The sequence below is a fragment of the Drosophila innubila genome, chromosome X (assembly GCF_004354385.1).
Source record: "Drosophila innubila isolate TH190305 chromosome X, UK_Dinn_1.0, whole genome shotgun sequence".
NCBI lineage: Eukaryota > Metazoa > Arthropoda > Insecta > Diptera > Drosophilidae > Drosophila > Drosophila innubila.
This window is the reverse complement of record NC_047626.1, coordinates 6,880,909-6,904,203: the sequence shown is the minus strand read 5'-3', so window position 1 is coordinate 6,904,203 and position 23,295 is coordinate 6,880,909. Positions and strand designations below refer to the sequence as shown.

The window sequence follows — 23,295 nt, the reverse complement described above, 5'->3', positions numbered from 1 at the left end:
ATGCAAGTGAATGGAAATGTATAAGAAAAAACAAAAAACAAAACAAAACAAACGAAAAAAAAGTGCAAGCAGCATATTTATTATTTATTATTATATTATATATTATTTGCATTATTATTATTATTTTTGATATGTATAATTTTTTTTGGTATGTATTTAAATGAAGAGGTTACGTTTACATTCTATATATCTTTCACACACACACACACACACACATACAATACATATATGTATATTTAATTTTTTCTATTTAATTTTAAGCAGAGTTTCGGTTCTTCCCCTTTTTGCTCTTCCTTTTTGTACAACAAAATCCAAATGAAACAAAAATTTGAATTATGCGCAAAATTTAATTGACGTCTTCCCTTCAACTTAATCGATTACTTGGAATATCGATAAACAAAAACAAAACTAAAAACCAAGTTTTTTTTTCGTCTTGCGTTCAATGCCAGTTTCTTTTTATTATTTTTATTTTCGTTTATAACTTAAACAATGTAATAATAATTACATTACAAACTTACATCCCTATCTATATATATATATATACACATATATTTAAATACTATGTACAAAAACGAAACAAAAAAAATAACAAAACAAAACACCAACAACGAAAAAGACAATATGTAATAACAAAATTCTTATTTAAAATACATTTTAACTGTACTATGAATTTTGTTGAATGATAAAAAACAGTTATGCTTCCATTAAACACTAATTATTATGTGTGCGTATTTTTATATAGTTAATTACCAATACAATATGTGAAGAAACAACAATTTAGTTTATGCCGAATTTTAAGTTGATTAGCGATTAAAATAAAAACGTTACAAAAATAAATAAATAATAAAAAAAAAACGACCAGCGCATTTTTCATTTATTAATCAGTTAAAGGGGGAGGGGGAGAGTCATGACTTATTTTCTGCAACAAGAAAAACAAAAAATTAAAATTGCGCGCCGTTTGCTTTTAAAAAGTGTTGCATAATTTCGTGCGCAGCCGTTTTTAGTACGCTTCATAAATCGAAGCATACTTTTAGGGCTGAATACTATTGCGACACCAGCACACAGATGGCGCCACAACAGTCCATGGGCAAAAGTACAAAATTGTCAGCGTGTTTATTCCGCCATATCCTGTCCGATATTGAAAGGACATGCCTTTTTGTAACCACAATTTGCAGGTCTATCGATTGGCATTTAAGAAATTACAGGACTTGATCAAAAAATCATCAGGAATTTTTCCAAGGGGGTAGGTCAGAAAAATGGTGCTGAAAACATAAAATCCGTTGTATCTCAGCCATTTGAAGGACGATCCTGATATACTTTTCAGCACAGATAGTTATTAGTATAGGAATTCAGAAACTTTATTTTATTCCTGGATCGTACTTTAAAATTTCAAGTTAGAAGGACTTTTTCTTATACAGAAAATGAGCTATAACTTTAGAATCCTTTGCAGCATCCTGTTGAAAGTAGTGTCAAAAAAATGCATTCAAAAATATCTACCTACTAGCCAAAGGACATTTAAATCGGCCCTTTACTTTCCGAGCTATCAAGGATTTTGTAATTTTTGCCAGTTTTCTAACGAATTTCGACTGAAATTTTTCAAGTGTATGAACTTTAGATGACCCCATAATGTTTTGATGCCAATCGATGGAGTTTGTCCCTGCGAGCCTAACGCACTGAGTCCTGTCAAAATTCGCAAGGATTTGTCCAAGTTTAAGCTATTTTTAATTTTAAAGGACATCTGTTTTTGTCATAACTTGGCAGTGTTCTTTTGATTGTTTTTGGGATCCTATAAGCCGGACAAGGACCTCGGAGTCCTTGACATTATGCTCTTGCAACTCGCTAAAGAACATTTGCATATGATATTCAAATCGTTCACTTTTGTGTTTTATAATTATATTATTTTACCCCGATGATCCTTAATTTACTCTATTTTTTTTTTTTTAGTCAATCAATGTTGTTGTTTCTTGTGAGATTAGAATATAATCCTTTTAGGATTTCGGTTATCCAAATTTCCCAAATAAAATACCAAAATAATTAATAAAAAGTAATGTATTTTAATGGAAAAGGAAATATTATTATTAAATTATGAAAGCTAAATATTTACAACTAGCGATGATAGACTAATTCGCTTTGAACCTTGCTTAATTAATGCCAAACTAATATTATTTACAGCTAATATATATAACCGATATATGATATACGATATACGATATAATGGCTTATATTACCGTATTCTATGCAACAGCTTACAACTTAAAAGACACATTTTTATTTTAAATTACTACATTTTATATTTTCTTCTCCCCTTTTTTTGAAGATTAGATTAAGCTTAAAATTAAGGTAAAAAAAAATTAGATAGTATCGAAGCATTGCACTAAATTTTGTCAATTCATAAATGGCTGTAATCGTAGTATGGATAACTATAGTATAATAGTTATAAGGTAAAATTGTAAGATGTGTTAATACTTTCCGTTCAAATGTTTAGTATTTGAATGTTTGAAAAACCAAATGGATAACTCTATTATAACATTTTCGAGAAACTTTTTGTAAATGGTTTTCGAATATATTAAAATATTCATTAGTGGCAGTGAAGTACATGTACTTGTGTGTGTGTGTGTGTATGTGTGTGAGCTTCGAGCATTAAGCTTAATTAAGTATAATTATAGTTAAACGTGTAGTTAGAATTATGTAATAAGTTTACATATTAAATAATTCGGAATCATTCGCGTTAAAAAAAAAACACCTTAAAATATACATGTATCGTTTTGCGATCGTTTTTAAGCATTTACATAAATAACAAATATGGTACAAAGCTGGGAATTCCCTACCTTCTTTTACAGTGTTGCAAAACATGCAGTTTTTCTCTTGTAAAAAAAAAATGTACTAAAAACTAAGCTCTGCGACATAAATTCTTAAATTAAATAATTCTTCATATTTACAAGCGCTAAATTTTTGTTTTTTTTTTTTGGTTTATCAAAATAAATTGAAGAAGTTTGGAAAACAAAATAAGTGTTGAAAAATTTTCGACATCATTTCATGAACATTTTCTTGACGAATTTTGCTATATTTGAAGTGATTTAGTGAAATTTCTTTAACAAGCAAGTTTATGCAAATGACTTGAAAAGTTTTACAATTATGATGCATTTATGAAAGTACAAGTTTTCAGAGTGTTTTTTGTGTTTTTGCTGACTTTTGGTCATAGTCCTCATAAAATCTATGCATAAAAACTAATCGTTAGATTAATATGGACGATGCTCTGTCAGCCCAACTTAAGTAAATAAAACATAATGGCACATTGAAAGTCCCACAACCAGAATCTGTATCGGTATCAGTTTCAGCTTTAGTTTTCAGTGCTGAATTTGCTGCTTCTGTTGGCATACGGCAATTCAGATGTGTCCCCACCAGGCGGCACTTGCCTCATAGTAACCATCGCTGCCCCAATTGATGACACTCAGCGGTGGCGGCGGTGGCGTCAATGAACGCACATCAAAATCATTCTCCATCTCATTCTCATCGTTATAATAATTATTATTATTGTTATTCCTATTCTTGTTGTTGTTGTTGTTGTGGCGCCAACAGTTGCTGCTGCTGCTGCTGTGTTGTTGCTGCTGTGTTGCATTGTGTTGCAGCAACAGTTGCCTGAGTCTGTTGCGCTTTCTTGCGGGTGCAATGCGTCGCACCAGATCCCAGCCGACGGTGCCCTCTTGTTAGAAAACATTATTCGTGCTCTTTGCCGCCAGGAAGGGTTTCTCCTCGTTCATCTTCTCCAGATTGCCGCTCAGCGTCGGATCCATCGGTCGTCGGCGCTTGAAGAATCCGCACTTCCACATCGCGTACGTAAACAGCGCCAACAGAATGAGTCCTCCCAGCACCGCCAGCACATACACCCACATCGGCGTATACGACTCACGTTGCTGATCCAAAAGTTCCGGATACGCGCGTGTTTCCACCTAAAAAATATCAAAAATTTAATTAATCATGTTATACTGAAGTTATATAACAGAATGATAATGCAGAATCAATTTGAAGATGAACTTGTTATTAAAAAAAAACAATTTTAACAAAATTGGTTGGGCTTTAATAAAGTTATGATTGTTTAAAGTTGTTGAAAACATTTTAAATTTCAAAAGGGAATAAAAAAATTGTTTAAAAGAAGTTTAATAAAATTTAAACGCAGAGTGAATTAAGAAACTAAACCATGATCAAACTGTCATTCCGTTTGAAAATCGGTTCAGTTGTAATAAAGCTATGAAAGTTTGAAGTTTGTCGAACCTTTGACCTAGCTACTTTACAAGTCAAAATTTCTGTCCGATTTCACATGATTTTTTACAGAAAAATGAAAGGTCTCAGAATTAAGTTTAAAGTGTTGTTTTGTACTAATTACGATATAAGGAGTCGATTAAAAGTGAAAGCTTAAGATTTAAAATTTTCAATTTTCAAAATTTCATAGGGGGGACCCTTAGCATCGAACCCATGATCTAGAGGAAAATAATTTTTTTTTTTAAATTATTAAATTTGAATGCAGAATGAATTAAGAGGCCAAACCAAGTTCAAAATGACATTCCGCTTCAAAATCGGTTTAGTTTTGAAAAAGTTATGAAAGTTTGAAGTTGGTCGAACCTTTGACCTAGCAACTTTACAAGTCAAAATTTTTGTTCAATTTCACATGATTTTTTACAGAAAAATGAAAGGTCTCAGAATCAAGTTTAAAGTGTTGTTTTATACTAATTACGATATAAGGAATCGATTAAAAGTGAAAACTTGAGATTTAAAATTTTCAATTTTCAAATTATCAAAGGGGGGACCCTTAGCATCGAACCCATGATCTAGAGGAAAATAATTTTTTTTACAAAATTATTTTAATTTGAATGCAGAATGAATTAAGAGGCCAAACCAAGATCAAAATGACATTCCGCTTCAAAATCGGTTTAGTTTTGACAAAGTTATGAAAGTTTGAAGTTGGTCGAACCTTTGACCTAGCAACTTTACAAGTCAAAATTTTTGTTCAATTTCACATGATTTTTTACAGAAAAATGAAAGGTCTCAGAATCAAGTTTAAAGTGTTGTTTTATACTAATTACGATATAAGGAATCGATTAAAAGTGAAAACTTGAGATTTAAAATTTTCAATTTTCAAATTATCAAAGGGGGGACCCTTAGCATCGAACCCATGATCTAGAGGAAAATAATTTTTTTTTTTAAATTATTAAATTTGAATGCAGAATGAATTAAGAGGCCAAACCAAGATCAAAATGATATTCCGCTTCAAAATCGGTTTAGTTTTGAAAAAGTTATGAAAGTTTGAAGTTGTTCGAACCTTTGACCTAGCAACTTTACAAGTCAAAATTTTTGTTCAATTTCACATGATTTTTTACAGAAAAATGAAAGGTCTCAGAATCAAGTTTAAAGTGTTGTTTTATACTAATTACGATATAAGGAATCGATTAAAAGTGAAAACTTGAGATTTAAAATTTTCAATTTTCAAATTATCAAAGGGGGGACCCTTAGCATCGAACCCATGATATAGAGGATAATAATTTTTTTTACAAAATTATTTTAATTTGAATGCAGAATGAATTAAGAGGCCAAACCAAGATCAAAATGACATTCCGCTTCAAAATCGGTTTAGTTTTGACAAAGTTATGAAAGTTTGAAGTTGGTCGAACCTTTGACTTAGCAACTTTACAAGTCAAAATTTGTGTTCGATTTCACATGATTTTTTACAGAAAAGTGAAAGGTTTCAGAGTCAACTTTAAAGTGTTGCTTTATACTAATTACGATATAAGAAGTCGAAAAAAAGTGAAAACTTGAGATTTAAAAATTTCAATTTTCAAAATTTCAAAGGGGGGACCCTTAGCTTCGAAATAAATATGTACATCTAGAGGGAAAAATTTTTTTTTTGGACAAATTTAAAAGTTTGAATACAGAATGAATTTAGATTAACAAAGGGGGAAACTTTGCATTCAAATTTAGAAAAACCCAACTTAAATTTCAATTTTTTTGAGGAATTTGGCATTAGAATTGCATGTTTTAAAACTAACGCCAGTGAGTTTAACTTTATAATTTTTAGAATTTATAGAATTTTAAAATAGGGAAATTTTTTCAACGGAAATACAAATTTAAGAAGTCATCGGATTAATGCGAACTTCAGCATTAATTGTTGAGTGAAACATACCACGATCTTATCATTATTCTCCAGCTGTTCGACACCAAAGTCGGCTGGAATCTTGACATGTGCCGTGGACATGATGCGAACGAGATCGACGCGTGGATACTCTGCCACCAAAGTGGAGTTCCAGAGTCGCACCTTGAGCACAACTTGGGCCTCCGTCTTGGCGGGCATGGCATAGAATTCACACTGGATCTTGATGCAGTGGGCCGTGAGTTTGTCGCAATTGAGTTCGACAATTTGTTGCTTTTTGCCCTTGACATTCGATTCACGTCCGTCCATGAAGCGTTCCGGTCGCACAATGCGTTCCAAGGTGTTGCGACGTCGCCGCAAGCGATTCGCATTGTTGTAATCCTGATCCTGTACAGATTTCTGTTGACTCCAGCTCTGGGTTTTGTTGCGTTGCAGTTGCTGTTGCTGTTGCTGCTGTTGCTGCTGACGATGTGTGGGCCATTTCATCATGGAGGCGGGAGCACTTAGATAGGAGGCACTACGCAGATTCGCTGACGTCTTGGACGCGAGCTTGAGGGGATTCACATACTCGGGTGCCACCGTGCATTCACCCTGTCCGGTTTCGATAAACGGCTTCTCCTCCAGATACTGCAGATACTGATCCTTGGCCGCACTCGCCAGCTCCAATCCCTGACCGCTCTCCAGCATCAGCGGCAGATAGATGACCAGCAGCACCTTGGGTGCCGACGAGGGACCCTCATTGTAAATGGAGTACGTATGCACCAGCGGTGATCCCACATGATCCAGTTCCATGGGTGAATCCTGCAGCTTGGATGAGCCACTGTAGAAGCTCTGCTCGGGATTAACCCAACCACGTAGCGTCATCTCCGCACGCCGCACCACCTTCAAGGCCAGCTGCTGATCCGGCGGCTGTTGACCCACCAATTTGGATGTCGTGTTCGCAAAGATGTGGAACTTCATTTCCGTCTCCTCCGGTTCCAGGCTGTTGGGATCGAAGCGTATGGTCACCAATGTTGTGGTGCCACGCAGCATCGGGTTGCCCAGGCTGCATGCCACCAGCGTCGTGTTGAAGCTGTTGCAAGTCGCATTTGTCTACACAGAGAGAAAAAGAGAGCGAAAAGTTTAAGTTTAAGTTTTAAATTGCTATCGGTATTATATTTATCGATATTATATATATTTATTACTGTTTAAATCTACGGCATTTTATTTCAATTGTTAACATATTTTTTTTTCGGTTTTTTTCAACATGTTTGGTATTTTTAGTATTTTTTTGTTATTCATTTTTAAAAATAATAAATTTTTTTTTTTTTTTTTTTTTTAAATTCACATTGCCTTTATTATTGAATCTAATAAAATTGGAAAACAAAAGTATTGTATTTAATTTGCATATTTTGCTTTGTTTTTGGTATACTCGATTTTTTTTTTGACATTTATGCTAATTTTGGAATATTTTTGATACTTAATTTAAAAAAAAAAATAAGAGTGTAAAATAAGTTTTACTTTAATGAAAACATTTTAATTATATTATTATAGTATATACAACTTTTTTAATTTGAAACCAAAAAAAAAGAGTTAAAATTATTTTTTTAGATAAAACTACACAAATAATTTTTATTTAAAAAAATTTAGCCCTGATATTTAACATCGATTAAAAAGCAGTCCACAAAAATTACCTTTAATTGATTTTTCAATTACAAAATAAGATTTTCAATAAGTTATTCAATGGTTCTTTACTTATAAATAGTATTAAGCGACAGTAAGTGGCGCCAGAGAGACGCACAAGCGCTCAAGTGCGCAGGTGACGATCTTGAGCGTGCTTTGTATCATTATTATTAATAATATAATTAAATATCAGTTCTGTGTATCGATTATTAATCGATACCGCCATGTTCTTACTGTTTTTTCATTTAAATTTATGTATAATTTTAATGCTTACTTTAAAATTTTGCTGTCTAAATTAATTAATGAGAAATTTTTGGAAATAAACTATTATAAATTTTTAATATTTGTTTGCCTAATGCTTTTAATCAAGGTTGTATAATTATTTTATAAAAATAAATATCGATAATAAATTTTATATAGGTAGTCACTTACCGGTTTCTTGGTCGCTATGTAGGAGACGCTCTTCTGATGCACTATAAACACTTGGGCCTCGTATGCCGAATCCGCGAGATTGCTCACGTTCACCGTGACTTCTAGTTCCGTTTTGTTGCCCAAAATGAAGGCGTATTCTCCATCTGTCAAGATAAAGAGTGTAGGTTGGCATTAGTTTCAGTTTAAAAAAAATATGAACTTGTTCCGGAACTACTAGTTCCATGAACTGAACTACAAACATGTCAACTAGCGGCCACTCAACATGTTTCATGAATTAGCAAGAAGTTGCTTAAAAAACAATTGAAGAGCAAAGTACATTGGAACTGGTTCCGCGAATAAATTCGCAAATACTCACCCTCAGGCGTAAGATTGGGTTCGGCATGAAGTCTCAGATCGCTCTCGCATAGATCATCATCGCCGCAATCCTTCTGGAATGTGCCCTCGAACTCGATATAGGCCTGAGTCTGATCCAGAATGGGATTGAGACGGGTGAGCGGTGAGTCGGCCAGTTCCGGTTCCTCCAGCTTATAGTCGAGTCGAAAACGTATGGGTGTCTGAATGTCCCGAGTGTTGGCCTTGATATAACCCGTCACCATTTGACACTCGATGCCTCCGTCGGTTCGCACACGAACCAACCGACTGATCACATTGCTCCGCTTATTATCGCGATCGAAGAAGACACGGGAGAATTTCTTGTGATGCTCAAAGGTCTCCGCTTCGACGGTGTACAGCAGATTGAGCTGCTTGCTCAGCTGATCGTGCGGATCGATGCTGCAGCATGCCTCAAAGGTGAAGCATGTGAGATTTGTGGACACATCCATGCGACACCCCACCCTACTGGGGTCAATGTTACGTGTCTCATTGCTCCTATAGCTGGTCTGTATATTGATGATGGGACGTGCGAGTAGCACCACAGCAGCTGGTGGTGCACCCACCACCATATCCACATACGAGTTGCCATCCAAATCCGTACTACCAGCTATCGAGATGCCAAAGTTCCTAATGGGCTGTGGCAGATTTCTGCCCAGCTCCGAGGCCTGAATGCGCTGTGCGGGTTTCTCGTTGAGACCGTTCCGGGAGCCGAGATACACATAGACAACGCCATCGCCCTCGTAGGGTGCTCCAATCGCCAGATCCTCGCACGTGTCCTTGTTCAGATCCCCAATGTTGGCGAGCGCCAAACCGAAGCGACTCTCCAGCGCTCCGGTCAATTTCAATGTGAAACGCTTGGGCAACATGTCCTTGTCATTCTGATAGATGTACACCGCACCGCCCTCCGTCTTGGAGAAGTAGAAGGGAGCGGCAACAATTAGATCCGGTTTCTGATCCCCATTAATGTCCGCCGTTGTCAGTTCGTAGCCAAAACTCGAGCCAAATTGTTCACCATCAATGGTCATGCTGACGGGAATCGGGCTCGTATTGGCCTTGTCAAAGATCACCACCTGACCATGGCCATTGGAACGTGGAGCACCAGCGGCATACGACATCCTCTCGCCAAAGTAGCGACCTCCGGTAACGGCCATGCCAAGATAACTGTACTTCTCCACAGGCGAATGTGCATCCGAGTGATCACTGTAGTACATATTCTTATCCCGCTCCAAATACTCGCCGCCAATTTCCGTTACAAAGATGGCGCCACGCCAGGTGAAGGGTCCCGGAGTGCCCAGGACCATGGTATTGTCATCCAGCAGGGCGCCCGAGGTGCCCACCTGACAGAAACCATAATCCTCGTGTTGCCTGCAACGGAAACAGAACAAACAACAACACATGACATTAATAAATGAGTCCAGGGTCAAACTTATAGGTTAGGAACATTATGAAATGGAACGGGAACGGGAACGGTAACGGGATGTGAGCACACGCGATGCCAGCGCAATGAAAAATTGCATGTCCATGTCCAAGTTCTCAACATGAAGTCATCTAATCGCAGCTCTTTGTTATACCCTGTACCACAAGGGTATACTTAGTTTGTACATTGACATGTAAATTAAATATTTATGAAAATGATCTGGTATTTCCTATATGCATTTCGAGAAATAATGCCAAAAATTCCAAACTAAAATAATGATAATAAAACTAATGAGCATGTTATTTTGAAAAAAAAATATAGGGAACCCAGTATTGGAAATTTTATTTTTTAAAAATTCAACTACAAAAATAAATTTTAAAAAGAAACCAGCAAAAAAAAAAATTAACACTTTGTCGGATCATTTATTTTGAATTATCTAAAATCATTTAGGGTCTTCATAATTACATTATTTAAAAACTAAATAAAATCTTTGTTATTTTTTTTTCGCTTTATAATTTGAAGTAAGATAAGAGACGGATGCCAACCTTGAAGTATTCCAATTGCTTTTGTACCGAACATAGCTAAATTAAGTATTTAATTATTACTGCCTGATTTTACCAAGCGAAATATTGCACTCTGAAAATTTTTCCTTATTAAATTTTCAAATTTGTATATTTTTCGAAAATCGAAGAAAACGAATAACAAGAAAACATTTAAGTTGATTTTTAGCACAATTGATATAAATGAAAATTCGAGTCTACACTGAAAATTTCATGACAATCGGATAATAAACTCAAAATATATGCAAAAAAAACATGATGCAAAGAAAAAGAAGAGTGCAGTTTAAGGAGTGTGTAAGTGTTTTGGTATTTAGGGGGCGCAGGGTATCAGGTAGTCGGGCACTTTTTCTTGTTTTCGCTTCTATTTGTTTTCGGTTAGCGTTTTGGGTGCGGTGCGACCCTATTTACCCCTCCCCTGCCCCCATTCTCCCATTCTCCCTTTCTCCTACTCTTTCAATTCCTGCTTTATGCGCTGACATTTAAATAAATTAATATTTCGCCCTTATGACATGAGTTCCTGCAACGACGATGACGACGACGACGACGACGTCACCGCTGTCACACCTGACCACCTTTTCCCCTGCCTCTTCCTTTCCCCCTCCCTCTGCCTTCATATGGCACACATGCTGCATGCTAATTGACTTAAACTGAAGTTAGACACGCGCTTAGTCCCAACTTTCTCCCACCAGATGGTATTTTTTTCACCAATTTTCAAATACTTTACCTTGACACTTTTTCAGGTCCCTGGTATTCCCCCATTTCCCTCGCTATAAATCAAATCTGATTTAGCATTTCTAATTGATTCATTCACGACATTTTCCCTTTCTTTTCTGGTTTTCCCTTTCCTTTATCACTATGTCGTCATAATTTACAAGACGATAATGCCTGACTGCACCATTAATTTTTCCGAGCTTGGTTTTGCAGCTCACAACTCAAGTTCCTAGTTTCCGGATGTTTCAAATGCATATCCCTTAGATAATTCAACCCAAACGATTGGTACTAATTCTCTAAAATGAATTTATTTTATAAGAACTTTTTGGAAAATAAATTTCTTCGTACCATTTTATCAAATTTGAGTTCAGCTCTTTCAAAAAGCTTAAGCAACTCCTTTATAATAATCTTTACGGAAATTAAATCTTCCTCTATATCTAATTTGAATTTTATTTTAAAAGATTTGTATTCTTATGATAACTTAACTTTTCTATGTTTAATTTCTTTAAAAATCTTTCTCGCTTGAAATTGAAATGTACTTTAAACAATATTTAATTTATATGATTTTTATTTTCTACCGCTTTCGTTTTATTTGTAGCGATGTTTCACTGTACTTCCATAACATACCTTTGTACGGAGCGTCCTTTGCAAGGTTCGTAGACCTCATCGAACTTTAGATCGTTGGTCAGCACATAGCAGAGACCTTGTCCATAACGATTCTCCCGCACAATTGTCACATATCGATGTGCACAGACGAGAACCTGATAAGTGATCAATTTATCGATAAATAACGCGATAAAATATGCAAAAAAATTAATCGACATCTTACCTTGCCGCCCAATCCTTGAGAACGCACCGTAACGCCCATCCATTGTCCCTCTTTAATCTCGTCGCTAGATGGCGGTATTAGATCATCTGTATCGTAGTCTATAGATGGCGCCAGTTGAAAGTTTTGAAAGTGCAAAAAGTCGAATATTTGTAACATGTTAGCAAACAGTGTGACCAAAGTTTCTATTTGTGTGTATGTGCGGGTGTATCTGTGTATATGTGTGTGTGTGTGTCGCATCAGTTACAACATCAACAACAACAACAACAACATAAATAACAACATTTGTGATAATATGCATATAAAACAATATGTAATTATGTATTATATAGTAATATGTACAATTAGACAATAATTAATTACAACAGCAATTTTTAAATTTCAAAAAAAAGTGAACAAATTCTAAAACTCACAGAATTTACAGTATTTACAACGAGCAGAAGTAGAAGAAGAAGAGTAAGAAAAAGCTAACATTGAGTTCACTGTGAAATCTTAACAGCTGTTAAATAACATCAACAGAAGCAAGCTGGTAGATACCCTGTAAACAACTATAAATCTTTAGAATCTTGTGTTCTTCATAATTCAAAGATGACATGCAAAAAAACGATTTAGTTTAAAAAAAAAATAATAAATTTATACTCCATCTAATTTAGAAGTTGCCTAAATACTCTTTTTAGTTCATTGAAACGGATATAGAGTATGATAATAATCCAAAGAGAGGAAGACAATTTCATGCACATGTGAAATTGATGTTCTGAGAAACTGAAGTTCGGGTGTGAAGAGGGGGGAGGGGGATGCCTGTCGCTCTACTTATAGAAACGCTGCACATCTGGAGCAGAAGACAAAAAACAGGAACAGGAACAAGCGGGAGAAACGGCGAAAAAAAGAAAGAAAAAGCAAAAGCAACAAGTGCAAAGAAAATGTTCGATTAAACGAAGCATGAAGTAAGTAGGAGAATTCAGCTCTAAACATGCGACTGACTGACTTGAAGATATCACGTGAACAAGATGACATATAACATAAATATTCCCAATTTGTTAAAAATATTTTCATGCTATTCAAATCAGTTTTAGGTTAGGTTGAGTTAGTTTACTTGTGAGCTAGTGTGTTTTTTCATGTAGTTGGCAACGCGGTAGGCAACAAATAAAAATATAGCTTCAATTAGAGCAGGTTTTAGTTAAATCATTGCAATCAATGAGTGAACTATTTATATCATTCATTAATTAAAATATATTATTTTATTAATTAGTAAGCAACAAACAATTTAAAGCATCAATAGAGCTTAATTGTTTTAATGAGAATTGCGCATACCCTTTGCAAGTAATTTGCATGCAACGAGCGGCATCAAAAATGGAAAGCGCTGCCAGCATCGCTGTCAGCTTTTGATAGAATGCAGACACAGCAGCGGCGGCAGCGCTGTTGACGTTGACGCTGGCGTCGCTGCCTGTATTCAAGCTGAGTTTCGGTGTGCTGTTGTTGTTTGCGCCTGCTTAGGCGGCTTAACAACAGAGCGCGAGAACGAGAGCGAGAGCAAGAGAGGCAGAGTGAGAGACTCTTGCTTGTGTTGGTGTGCATGTGTGAAACGTAACGAAATTGATTTAAAATGCATTTTAAGCCATCAACGTGTTGAAATTTGATAAATGTTTATTGCAGTGTGCCCGCAGCGCTTTAAGCCAACACACAAAGAGAGCAGAGAGAGAGCAGAGGGTGAGAGAGAGGCTGAAGGGAGCGCAAGCTGATTGCAGTTATAAACTGCGTTAAGTTGATTTGAGTGAGAGGTGAGCGGTGAGCTTTTATCATTTATGTGATTGTCGCACAGTCTCCTTTTTTTTTTCTCTTTATTTCTTATCTTGTTAGTGGGGCGTGGGCTGATTCTGGCAATTGCCTTGACGCGCTTTAAAACGCGCAAAGTGAAAGTCGCGCAGCTGGAATAAACGCGCCTGCGGCCCACGCGTTTTCAATGCGCAGCTGCAACTGCAATTGCAATTTTGTATGAGAGTGTGTGTAAGTACACTCAGAAAAATATATTATCAGCATTTTAGAAATTCATATTTGTTTTTAAATTGTCATGAAAATTAAAAAAATTTACGTGTCTTAATATCAGATATAATTAAAAAAAAATTAAATTAAAAAATAGAAATTCGCATATATTTTAAACTGCCATGCTACTTAGATGTATGTATAAGTACAATAACTATTTTGTTTAATTTGTAAAAATGTAACCCAAATAAGTTATTGTTAAAGAAATATACTATCCAAAATAACAAAAAATATTCTTTTCCTTAGGGAGTAATTTGGCATTCCAGTCTTTGCTATAAATTATAGCGATATGATATCTTGTTAGTTGATTTTTTTTATTGCTATATTTCCTTTCATAAGAAATTATTGTAGTTAAAGTTTGAAAATACAATATTTTATTGTGAAAATAAACATCAAAAGAAACAGACTATTATTAGATGGTATTTTAACTCTGTTAATTAAAGGGGAAAATTTTGAATATCAGAATATGCATTTGTATTTTCATTAAATAGGTTTAAACAGGTTCTATTTTCTGGTAAAAATAAATTTTGATTGTTACGCTGATTTCAGGAAAAAGGTATTTAATTTAAGAAAATAATTGGCATCATTTTAAGAAACTTCTTTTCTAAAAAGAATAGACAAAATGTAGGTTGTTTTCTGATAGTCCCTTATTTTTCTGAGTGTACTAATTGTGTGTAAGTGTGTGTGAGTGTGTGTGTGTGTGCGTTGCTGGCCCAGTCCCAATGAACTTTGCACTTTGCGTCGCGTTTTTGACATTGAATGTTGTCTTGTGGGGGGCGGATCAGGAGGATGATAAAGAGAGGGTAGAGAGATAGAGAGGGGGGAAGACAATAGGCAATGGGGAATGTGCCACAACAATTTTGAGACGGCACGCAGTCTTCTCAAGAATTTCTTCATGCCACACAAATTTGCGTTTTGCAGCAGTTATTTTTATGCATTGCCACAATTGTTTGTTGTTATTGTTTGTAGTTGTTGTTGTTGCTGTTGTTCTTGCAGTGTTTGTTGTGCATTTTGTGAAATTTGTCACGTTCTCTGTGGCAGCATTGGGCGCCGTGGCAGTGGCAGACTTGTGTGCCAGCAACACGCTCTGATTGTCGCGTTACCAATACCAAAAGGCCAGAAATAACAGCAGCAACAACAACAGCAACAACAACAACAATAACAAAACGGGCACAGTCGCCGGTTCGCAACGTTTGGAATGCGAACAGCCCATAAAGCAGCGCTGTGGGGCGTGGCAGGGGCTGTGGCAAGCAGGGAAGGGGTAGGGGTCGAGGGGGGGGGGCATCCACAGCTGTTGCTGTTGCAGCAAGCCAACAAATTTACAACTCGACAGCAGCAACTTCTATGAGCAATATTATAATTAATGTTAAATGAGTCGACAAATGCTCAAGAATTCCCCCTTTAAGCCAAACAAAAATAAATGATTAAAAAGCGCAGGCGCAACGTCAACGTCGACGTCGACACCACAGTTGACGCAGGTGTCAATTCCACAAAAAAAAGTCACTTCGAGATGAGGCAGAGGAAATGCCCAACAGCTGACAAATAACAATAAAAACTTGTTTAGCTAATTAAGCAGAGCGAGAGAATAAACATGAGAATTATAAAACAACAACCTGAACAATTCATCTATGCATGCTACGAAATGAAAACGAAACAAATATAAGTTTTTATATATATAAGTAAAAGGTTCCAGTATCTGTACTACATAAAAAAAAAATTATTTGAATGAAACTTAATTTAAATGCAGAATGATTTCAGAGGCCAAACCAAGATCAAATTGACATTTCGCTTGAAAATCGGTTCAGTTTTGACAAAGTTATGAAAGTTTAAAGTTGGTCGAACCTTTGACCTAGCCACTTTACAAGTCAAAATTCTTGTCCGATTTTACATGATTTTTTACAGAAAAATGAAAGGTCTCAGAATCAAGTTTAAAGTGTTGTTTTATACTAAATACAATATAAGGAGTTGATTAGAAGTGAAAACCTGAGATTTAAAATTTTCAATTTTCAAAATTTCAAAGGGGGGACCCTTAGCATCGAACCCATGATCTAGACGAAAATAATTTTTTCTACAAAATTAATAAAATTTAAATGCAGAATGAATTAAGAGGCCAAACCAAGATCAAAATGACATTCCGCTTCAAAATCGGTCTAGTTTTGACAAAGTTATGAAAGTTTGAAGTTGGTGGAACCTTTGACCTAGCAACTTTACAAGTCAAAATTTTTGTCCGATTTCACATGATTTTTTACAGAAAAATGAAAGGTCTCAGAATCAAGTTTTAAGTGCTGTTTTATACTAATTACGATATAAGGAATCGATTAAAAGTAAAAATTTGAGATTTAAAATTTTTATTTTTCGAAATTCCAAAGGGGGGACCATTAGCATCGAGATTATATGTAGATCTAGAGGGAACAATTTTTGTTTTTGAACAAATTTATAAATGCAGAATAAATTTAGATTTTCAAAATTCAGAGAAGCCTGTCTGATAAAAGTAACTGTTGACTTTAACATACAAATGCATCAAAGATTATAATTATTATTAATTAAAAAATGCTACGATATGGGTAAACTAGTGAATATTAAAGTAGTGAATACAAAAGATCTAAGTCAATCAAATTCTTTAAAGAGCTTTTTTATGTTTAAATTGAAATATGACTTTTTGGCTGGGAAGGTTATTAAGTTGGCTGCATAACATAGTTATTAAGTTGGCTGCGCCTCAGTTAAAGTCACTCGAATAGTTTACAAAATGTTGCTTAACACTTCACAGTGAAAAGTTAGTTACATATTTAGTTTTTGCACGGGTCAATGGCAAACAAGTTATTAACAAAGAGCTTAAACAAAACGAAGCTAACGCTAAAGCCGAATAGAAATTCCAGAGAGGCTCTTAACCTCCATTCAAAACAAGATCACGATTCTCAATGCCTGAAGAATGCCAAGTGATGATTTAGATAATGATCTAGTTAATTACAATGAATGCTCAATCAAAGTGTTGTCAACTTAAGGTAAAAGTAAGCATAAGTAATTAGTTAAGATAAGTTATAAAGACATGATATTATATATTTGTATTAAATATAGATTTGTACATAAATAAATAATTATATAAAATTAGAACTAAATAGAGTTGAGAGTATTTATTTACATTTGTATATGGATGAGCTGCATTTCGTTTTGCGCATGCATTTTAAAAACAAAATGGCGGTCAAGAGCCATGCGTGCGTAACTGTACATTGTGATAGATGTGATATTGTCGCTTATCGATAACAGTTATCGCTTAATTATGTACAAGTTGTGAGCGTGTTGTGCCAGGTGCAGTTTGGATTAGCATTAGAGATTAGCCAATTTCATTCGTTCGAGTTATCGATAGTAGTGATCGATGCCAGTGGTGTTAAGTCTTATCGATTATACAAATTTTTTATCGAATGTGTATTGCATTTCAGTGGTTAAATTAAGTGTGAGAGAATAAAGCGCAAATGCAAATCATAATATAAGTGTTTATCATTTAAATTAATTTATTTAACAATCAAATGAAATGCTCAAATTGTGTATTAGGCAAAAACAACAACAAATAAAGCACCCATACCACTTACTATTTTCATAAGCTCCGCCAGATGCTAAATGATAAATTTGTTTTTGATTTTTTTTTTGTTCGTTTCAAAAATGTCGAAAATAGTTGGTCAATAATTTTGGTATTTTTGGTAGGGAAGATAAATGAGTTTTCCATATGCGCACCGAATATATAAATATAATATATGTAAATATATATTTTGTTTTGTTTTGGTTTTTTTTTGGGGGGGGTTTACGTAAAGAAGAAAACGAAAACAAAAATAAAGAAAAAAAGATAAAAATTATAAGAAAACAATTGATAAATTAATATTTGTGTTTGAATAAAATCACTAAATATTCAATAGAGCTATACAATAATAATATAATATTTATAAAGGATAAACTAAAGTAAAAATTAAGCATAAAAACACATAGAGTGTTAAAAGATATTTTAGTCACAGTTGTTTTTATACAGTAATTTATATACAATTGATAACTAACAAAAAAAAAAGACAATATAATAAAAGATAATCTATTATTATAGAAATTATAATTCTATAGTACGTTTACAGTCGATATTATCAACGATCTTAGCCAATTGTTAGGTTAGTCACATAATAAGCTTTCTTATACCTATAGCAAAGTTTTTTGTTTTTTTTTTTAAACTTTTCTCAATGAAAATTAAATAAATAACTTTCACCTTCAATTGAGTTAAATGATTATTAACTAAATTATTTAAGACTTTGGCTATCTTATCTTTTCTGTTTGTAAGAACTTTAGTTAAGCACAATCAAAATTTGGCAGCATATAATTAATTGAATTAAGTTAAAACTATGATAAAAATAAAATTATTTAATTATAAACTTTAATTATATACGTAGTGCTAATTGCTTAAAGTCTAGTCTTCTTTTCTTTTTTATTTTTAATATCTTAGTCAGTCTTTGGGCTCTACTTACATCGTCGACCATCGGTAATGACCTGTTCACAATCGTCAAAGTTCGTCGATATGGGACATCTATATAAAGCTCCCGATTCATTTGTATTCGGCTGTCTATTTTGATCCAATGGTGCGCCTACCAGTAAACTAAAATTAGAGTAGAAAATGAATTGAAAAGTTTAGAGGATGGGACAGTAAATAAAATAATTATTTAATTTAATAAGTTAAGTTAATATTATTTTAAATATAGGCACTATAATATTTATTGTACTACATATATTGAATTTCATATCATATTATATTGAGAATAAAAGAATACTTAAAAAATATTGTATTTTATAGATCAAAGTTTCACGAACGTTCTTTTTTCCTTATAAACTCTTTTCATTGCAAGTCTTCAGTATTTTTTTTTAAAACATGTTTCGGGAATTGTACAGCTAATACATTTATTTATTTTTTGAAAAGTTAATAAACTTAATAGACTTTATTCTAAAAAATGATTGTCAACAACTTGTGAGAAAAAAAAGGATAAGATTAAAATTATAAAATAATTGATATTTCTTCGTAGACCTTTTTCTTGGTAAAAATAAGCTAGTTTTGTGTGCTTTAACAAGTTCCCAGAAAAACGCTTTACAATCTATTCGGCCTAATAAAATCAATGTTATTTCCCACCATCGTAAAAATATAACTACTATAAAAAAATAAAGCTACTGATAAACAGACTGTTGCACAAAGTAATGCAGTTTATAGAGTACGATGGAGAGGTTCAATAAGTGAGGTGGTGCGGTGGTTTGTCGGTGAATTCACTGCTCAGTTGTCGGTGTCGACTTGAAGGTTCACAAAAGTCATGAGGCTGGCAAATTGTGTGGCATGAAAAGCTAATTACGAATTGCAATTTGCCACAGGGCATTTCGGTGTTGGGAGCGGTGATTTTGAAAGGGGGTGTGCTGGGGGGTTTAGGGGAATTATTCGTTTCGATTCGATTAGGTATGCCTGGCAATCAAATGGAGGATTTCTGTAGGTGGCGTAGGCAGACAGTTCAATGCACCTCAATTCTGTGGAGTGTTTTTCGACCCTGTACTTCAAAAGTACAAAGGGTCTATTAAGTTTGTCATACAAAAATGTGCACCAAAGGCAGAGGGAGGCGTGCCAAACACCATAAAGTATATATATTCTTAATCCGCATCAACAATCTTTTTGTTATAGCCATGTTTGCCTGTCTATACGTAAGAACGAGAGGATCTCTGAGATGGTAAGAGCTAGATGCACTAAATTTGGTATGTGGGCTCCTGATCAGCATAGGCAGCTTGAGTTTATTTTAAATCTTGGATAATACACTTCCTTGGCCCACATATTGAAATATAGCGAATTATTTTTTATAGAAACAGCAAATTTTGTACAGCTAAAGACTTGAGTTTTGGCACACTTGATAAGTATCTTGGAGTCGTATACCCCAAAAATATAGTTCCTTTGCCCACAAATCGAAAAAAAAATTTAGAAGAGCAATTTTAAAAGTAATGACTTGGTTTTCTTAAAGTTATGATAAGTATCTAACTGCATAAGACTAAACTGGCTTATTTGTTTTTAATTATTTCGTTGTAATCTTATTATTATTATTATTTTTATTTTTGCATAACTACAGGGTCTTATAAAATTGGGCTCGCTTGACTGTAGACTTTCGCCACAGGTTCTGCTTTGGGCTTGCCAAAATGTAATTACTTAGGGAAGGCTGTTTTGGGGTACGATTGGGCAACTGGCAGCTTGCAACATGCAACTGGGCGCGTCAACACGTTAAGATGTGGCTAATGCGAAGGCTTCACCCACGTTGCACAGTGTTAACATGCAACTTCATTATCCTTCAGCAACAGCAGCAGCAGCAGCAGCAGCAGTTGTAAGTTTATGGCCGCCATTAAGTGTGGCACCTACACGTTGCCACATTGCATCTTTTACTGTCCCATCCAACAACAGCAGCAACAATAACAACAACAACAGCAACCACAACAACAACAAAAACAACAGCAACATTAGCAACATCAACAACACAAAAGCCAAAAGTTGAGGGCAGGTCCAAAGTCATTTGCTGTTGTCGCCTTTCAATTGACACTTGCCCGCACATTATCCAACACTGGCCTCTTCATTTTTACGATCTGTCTTTAAGTGTTGACTATTAAATGTTTTCACCAAACAGCTTTCTAATGAGCTTTGCCCAATTTGCGACTAGTTCTGGCAAGTGAATTGAGCTTTTGGTTAAGAAACTAACTTAAGAAAGGCTAAGATTAAGCAAACTACATTTGAGAGTTTCTAAATTAGGCAATAAAGTTGTTATATTAACTTAATTTCAAGATAATTGCAGGAGTTAAAGTCTTTCTGAAAACCACCGTGTTAAAAGTATTTAAATGGAAATATTAATATCTATTTTTATAACTCAAACATTTGTAGCTGCATTTGAATTATTATGTTATGTACTTATTTAGTTTCAGGACTGTCTTTAAAATACCCTTTTGATAATTTGTTTTGATATTTTAATTTATAAAAAATCGAAATTTCAAGTTTTTGTTATTCAAAAATGTTTAAGTGCATTTAAGTTAATAATATTTGTAATTTTAAACATGCAAGACCTCTCGAAAAATAATTCGCTTTAGTAATATTGATTATAATAGAACTAGCTTCAATCAAGTTCAGAATGTCTTGATTAAATCTTTCGATTCCTAACGCTAAATCTTCTTTTAATACTGTGCTCAGAACTAGTTCTTTATGCACTCCATATCATGAGTTTTATAGAGCGATCAATTTGATTTTAATAACTTTTGAATATCTCAATGCACACCCACTGAAGCTGCTATAAAAAAAATCCAAGAACTGGTTCACTTCAACATCAGGCAACAGGCTAGACCTGATTTAGACACTTATTGGAACTGCAAGCCGCTTCACATTTGGCTTTAGAGCGTCTCCTTGCTTTAGGCCACATTGTGTAGCCACTTATTGTTGACACTCTGCAGCATTGCATTCCCATCACCCATTTCCCATTTCCCAAACCGACATCCAGTCGTTTTATTGCCCCCTCGTGACACGTTCGTGTAATTCTGCCACAGATTGTAGACTGAAGAATGCCCTGCTGACTTGGCCTGGCCTAAACCTCGTTGTTGGCCAGTTCGTTGGCTCTTTTGGGTTGCTCATTTAGCATGTTTAGCTTCATGTCAACTTGCGAGATTCGGTAATGAAATAAAGAACACAAATAAAAAACAACTTCGACTTGACGACTACAAGAAATCAGCTCAATTTTAAAGATGTCGCAGCTTGAATACTCTTATAATTAATTAAAATCTATGTAAGTCAGTTAATGTATTGGGATCTAAACTAAAAACCTGTCTAGATTTCTAAATTAGAAAAATATTTAATTTTTTTTTAAATCTGTTCTTTATGATCTTAACAGCAGTTTTTATATTCCATACTTCATTGTTTGAATCTGTTCTTTATGATCGTAACAGCAGTTTTTTTTTCTATATTATATATAGGGTATATTTGAGTTCTTATTGAACGAGTTAGAAGCAGATACTTTTGAAAGCAGTAACTTTATTCATACTCTATAACAAATATGAAATAATAGTTTCATTGGTATATCTATAATAAAGTCCTTCGATTTAAATCAAATTCAACTAGAAACGATTCACTTTATTAAAAATCTATTCTGACAAGTTTAGTAAAATTTCGAAAAAATCAAAAAAAATTTTTTGTTTTTTTTAATTCAATTTTTGTCCGATCCATAACTATAGTATATAATGCTGCTATTAAGACGATTCTTAAATATATTCTCTCTGCTATACTAAGCAATATTTATACCAAATTTCATTAATGTAGCTCTACTAAGAGATCAGATCAGATAGTTAGAAATTCTTGAAATTGATATATAGGATGAAAATAAGACTTATAGCTGTACTAATTTAGCTAAAACTTATAAAAAAGCAGTATAAATAAATTTCATGACAAATTTGAAGTACTTTACGTTAGGGTACACAAATGGGAAGCGGGGAAATGTGGAAGAGGAAGCAGAAGAAAAATCTCCAACTCGTCGCATAGCTCGTCGAACATAAATCTGGTCATAGAGCGCCGCTGGGTCATAAATCTTGAGGCATTGGCCATTGGCACTGCATCGTGTAGAGTCAGAGAAGTCCATAAAAACAGTTTTAATGATCTCGAGTCTCGCTTGGAATTTGAAAATTTACCAAATTCTAGACTTGAGTCCAGAGATGGATTGAAAGGCAAAAAGACTAGGGCTGATTTTATGCCACTTGCCGCTTGCCGCTTGCCGCTTGCCACTTAGCTTATCAATTAGCGCATAGCTTTTGTGGGCATACGGTTGGGAATAAAGGAATATATACTATATATAGAAGACGGTTCGACGGTTCGAGTCCGACACAAATCAATTATCGTTTCTGTATGAAATGAATGTTAGGTCGATTCACTTGCAACTCGAATGCAATTAAATGCTTATGAGCTTGACGCTTCAAATGCTGCCAAATGAATGCACTCATAGAGACACTCACAAAGCACTCACGAATACTGAGGCCTAGAATGCATTTAATTAAATTTAAGCATTAATTGCCGCATAAACGCGCCGCGCGTGTCATTTCAATTGCCACAGAATCAGACGGA

At 34.5% G+C, this 23,295-nt stretch overlaps 1 protein-coding gene across 2 annotated transcripts in view; it reads right to left on the bottom strand.

Moving 5' to 3' along the window:
• Positions 1–2,034: 2,034 nt before the first annotated feature.
• LOC117793358 (integrin alpha-PS1) overlaps positions 2,035–23,295 on the bottom strand; it is a 78,093-nt gene continuing 56,832 nt past the window's right edge. The window contains exons 2-9 of one of the 2 annotated variants that reach the window (XM_034633663.1): positions 18,662–18,789; positions 17,750–17,773; positions 12,126–12,223; positions 11,924–12,057; positions 8,592–9,973; positions 8,237–8,379; positions 6,176–7,234; positions 2,035–3,950 (exon numbers count right to left, since the gene is read on the bottom strand). In XM_034633663.1, coding sequence (XP_034489554.1) covers positions 3,708–3,950; positions 6,176–7,234; positions 8,237–8,379; positions 8,592–9,973; positions 11,924–12,057; positions 12,126–12,223; positions 17,750–17,773; positions 18,662–18,789 — 3,211 coding nt within the window. In that variant the 3' untranslated portion in view covers positions 2,035–3,707. The remainder of the gene's footprint in view (positions 3,951–6,175; positions 7,235–8,236; positions 8,380–8,591; positions 9,974–11,923; positions 12,058–12,125; positions 12,224–17,749; positions 17,774–18,661; positions 18,790–23,295) is intronic. The other variant, XM_034633664.1, reaches the window with a different exon arrangement.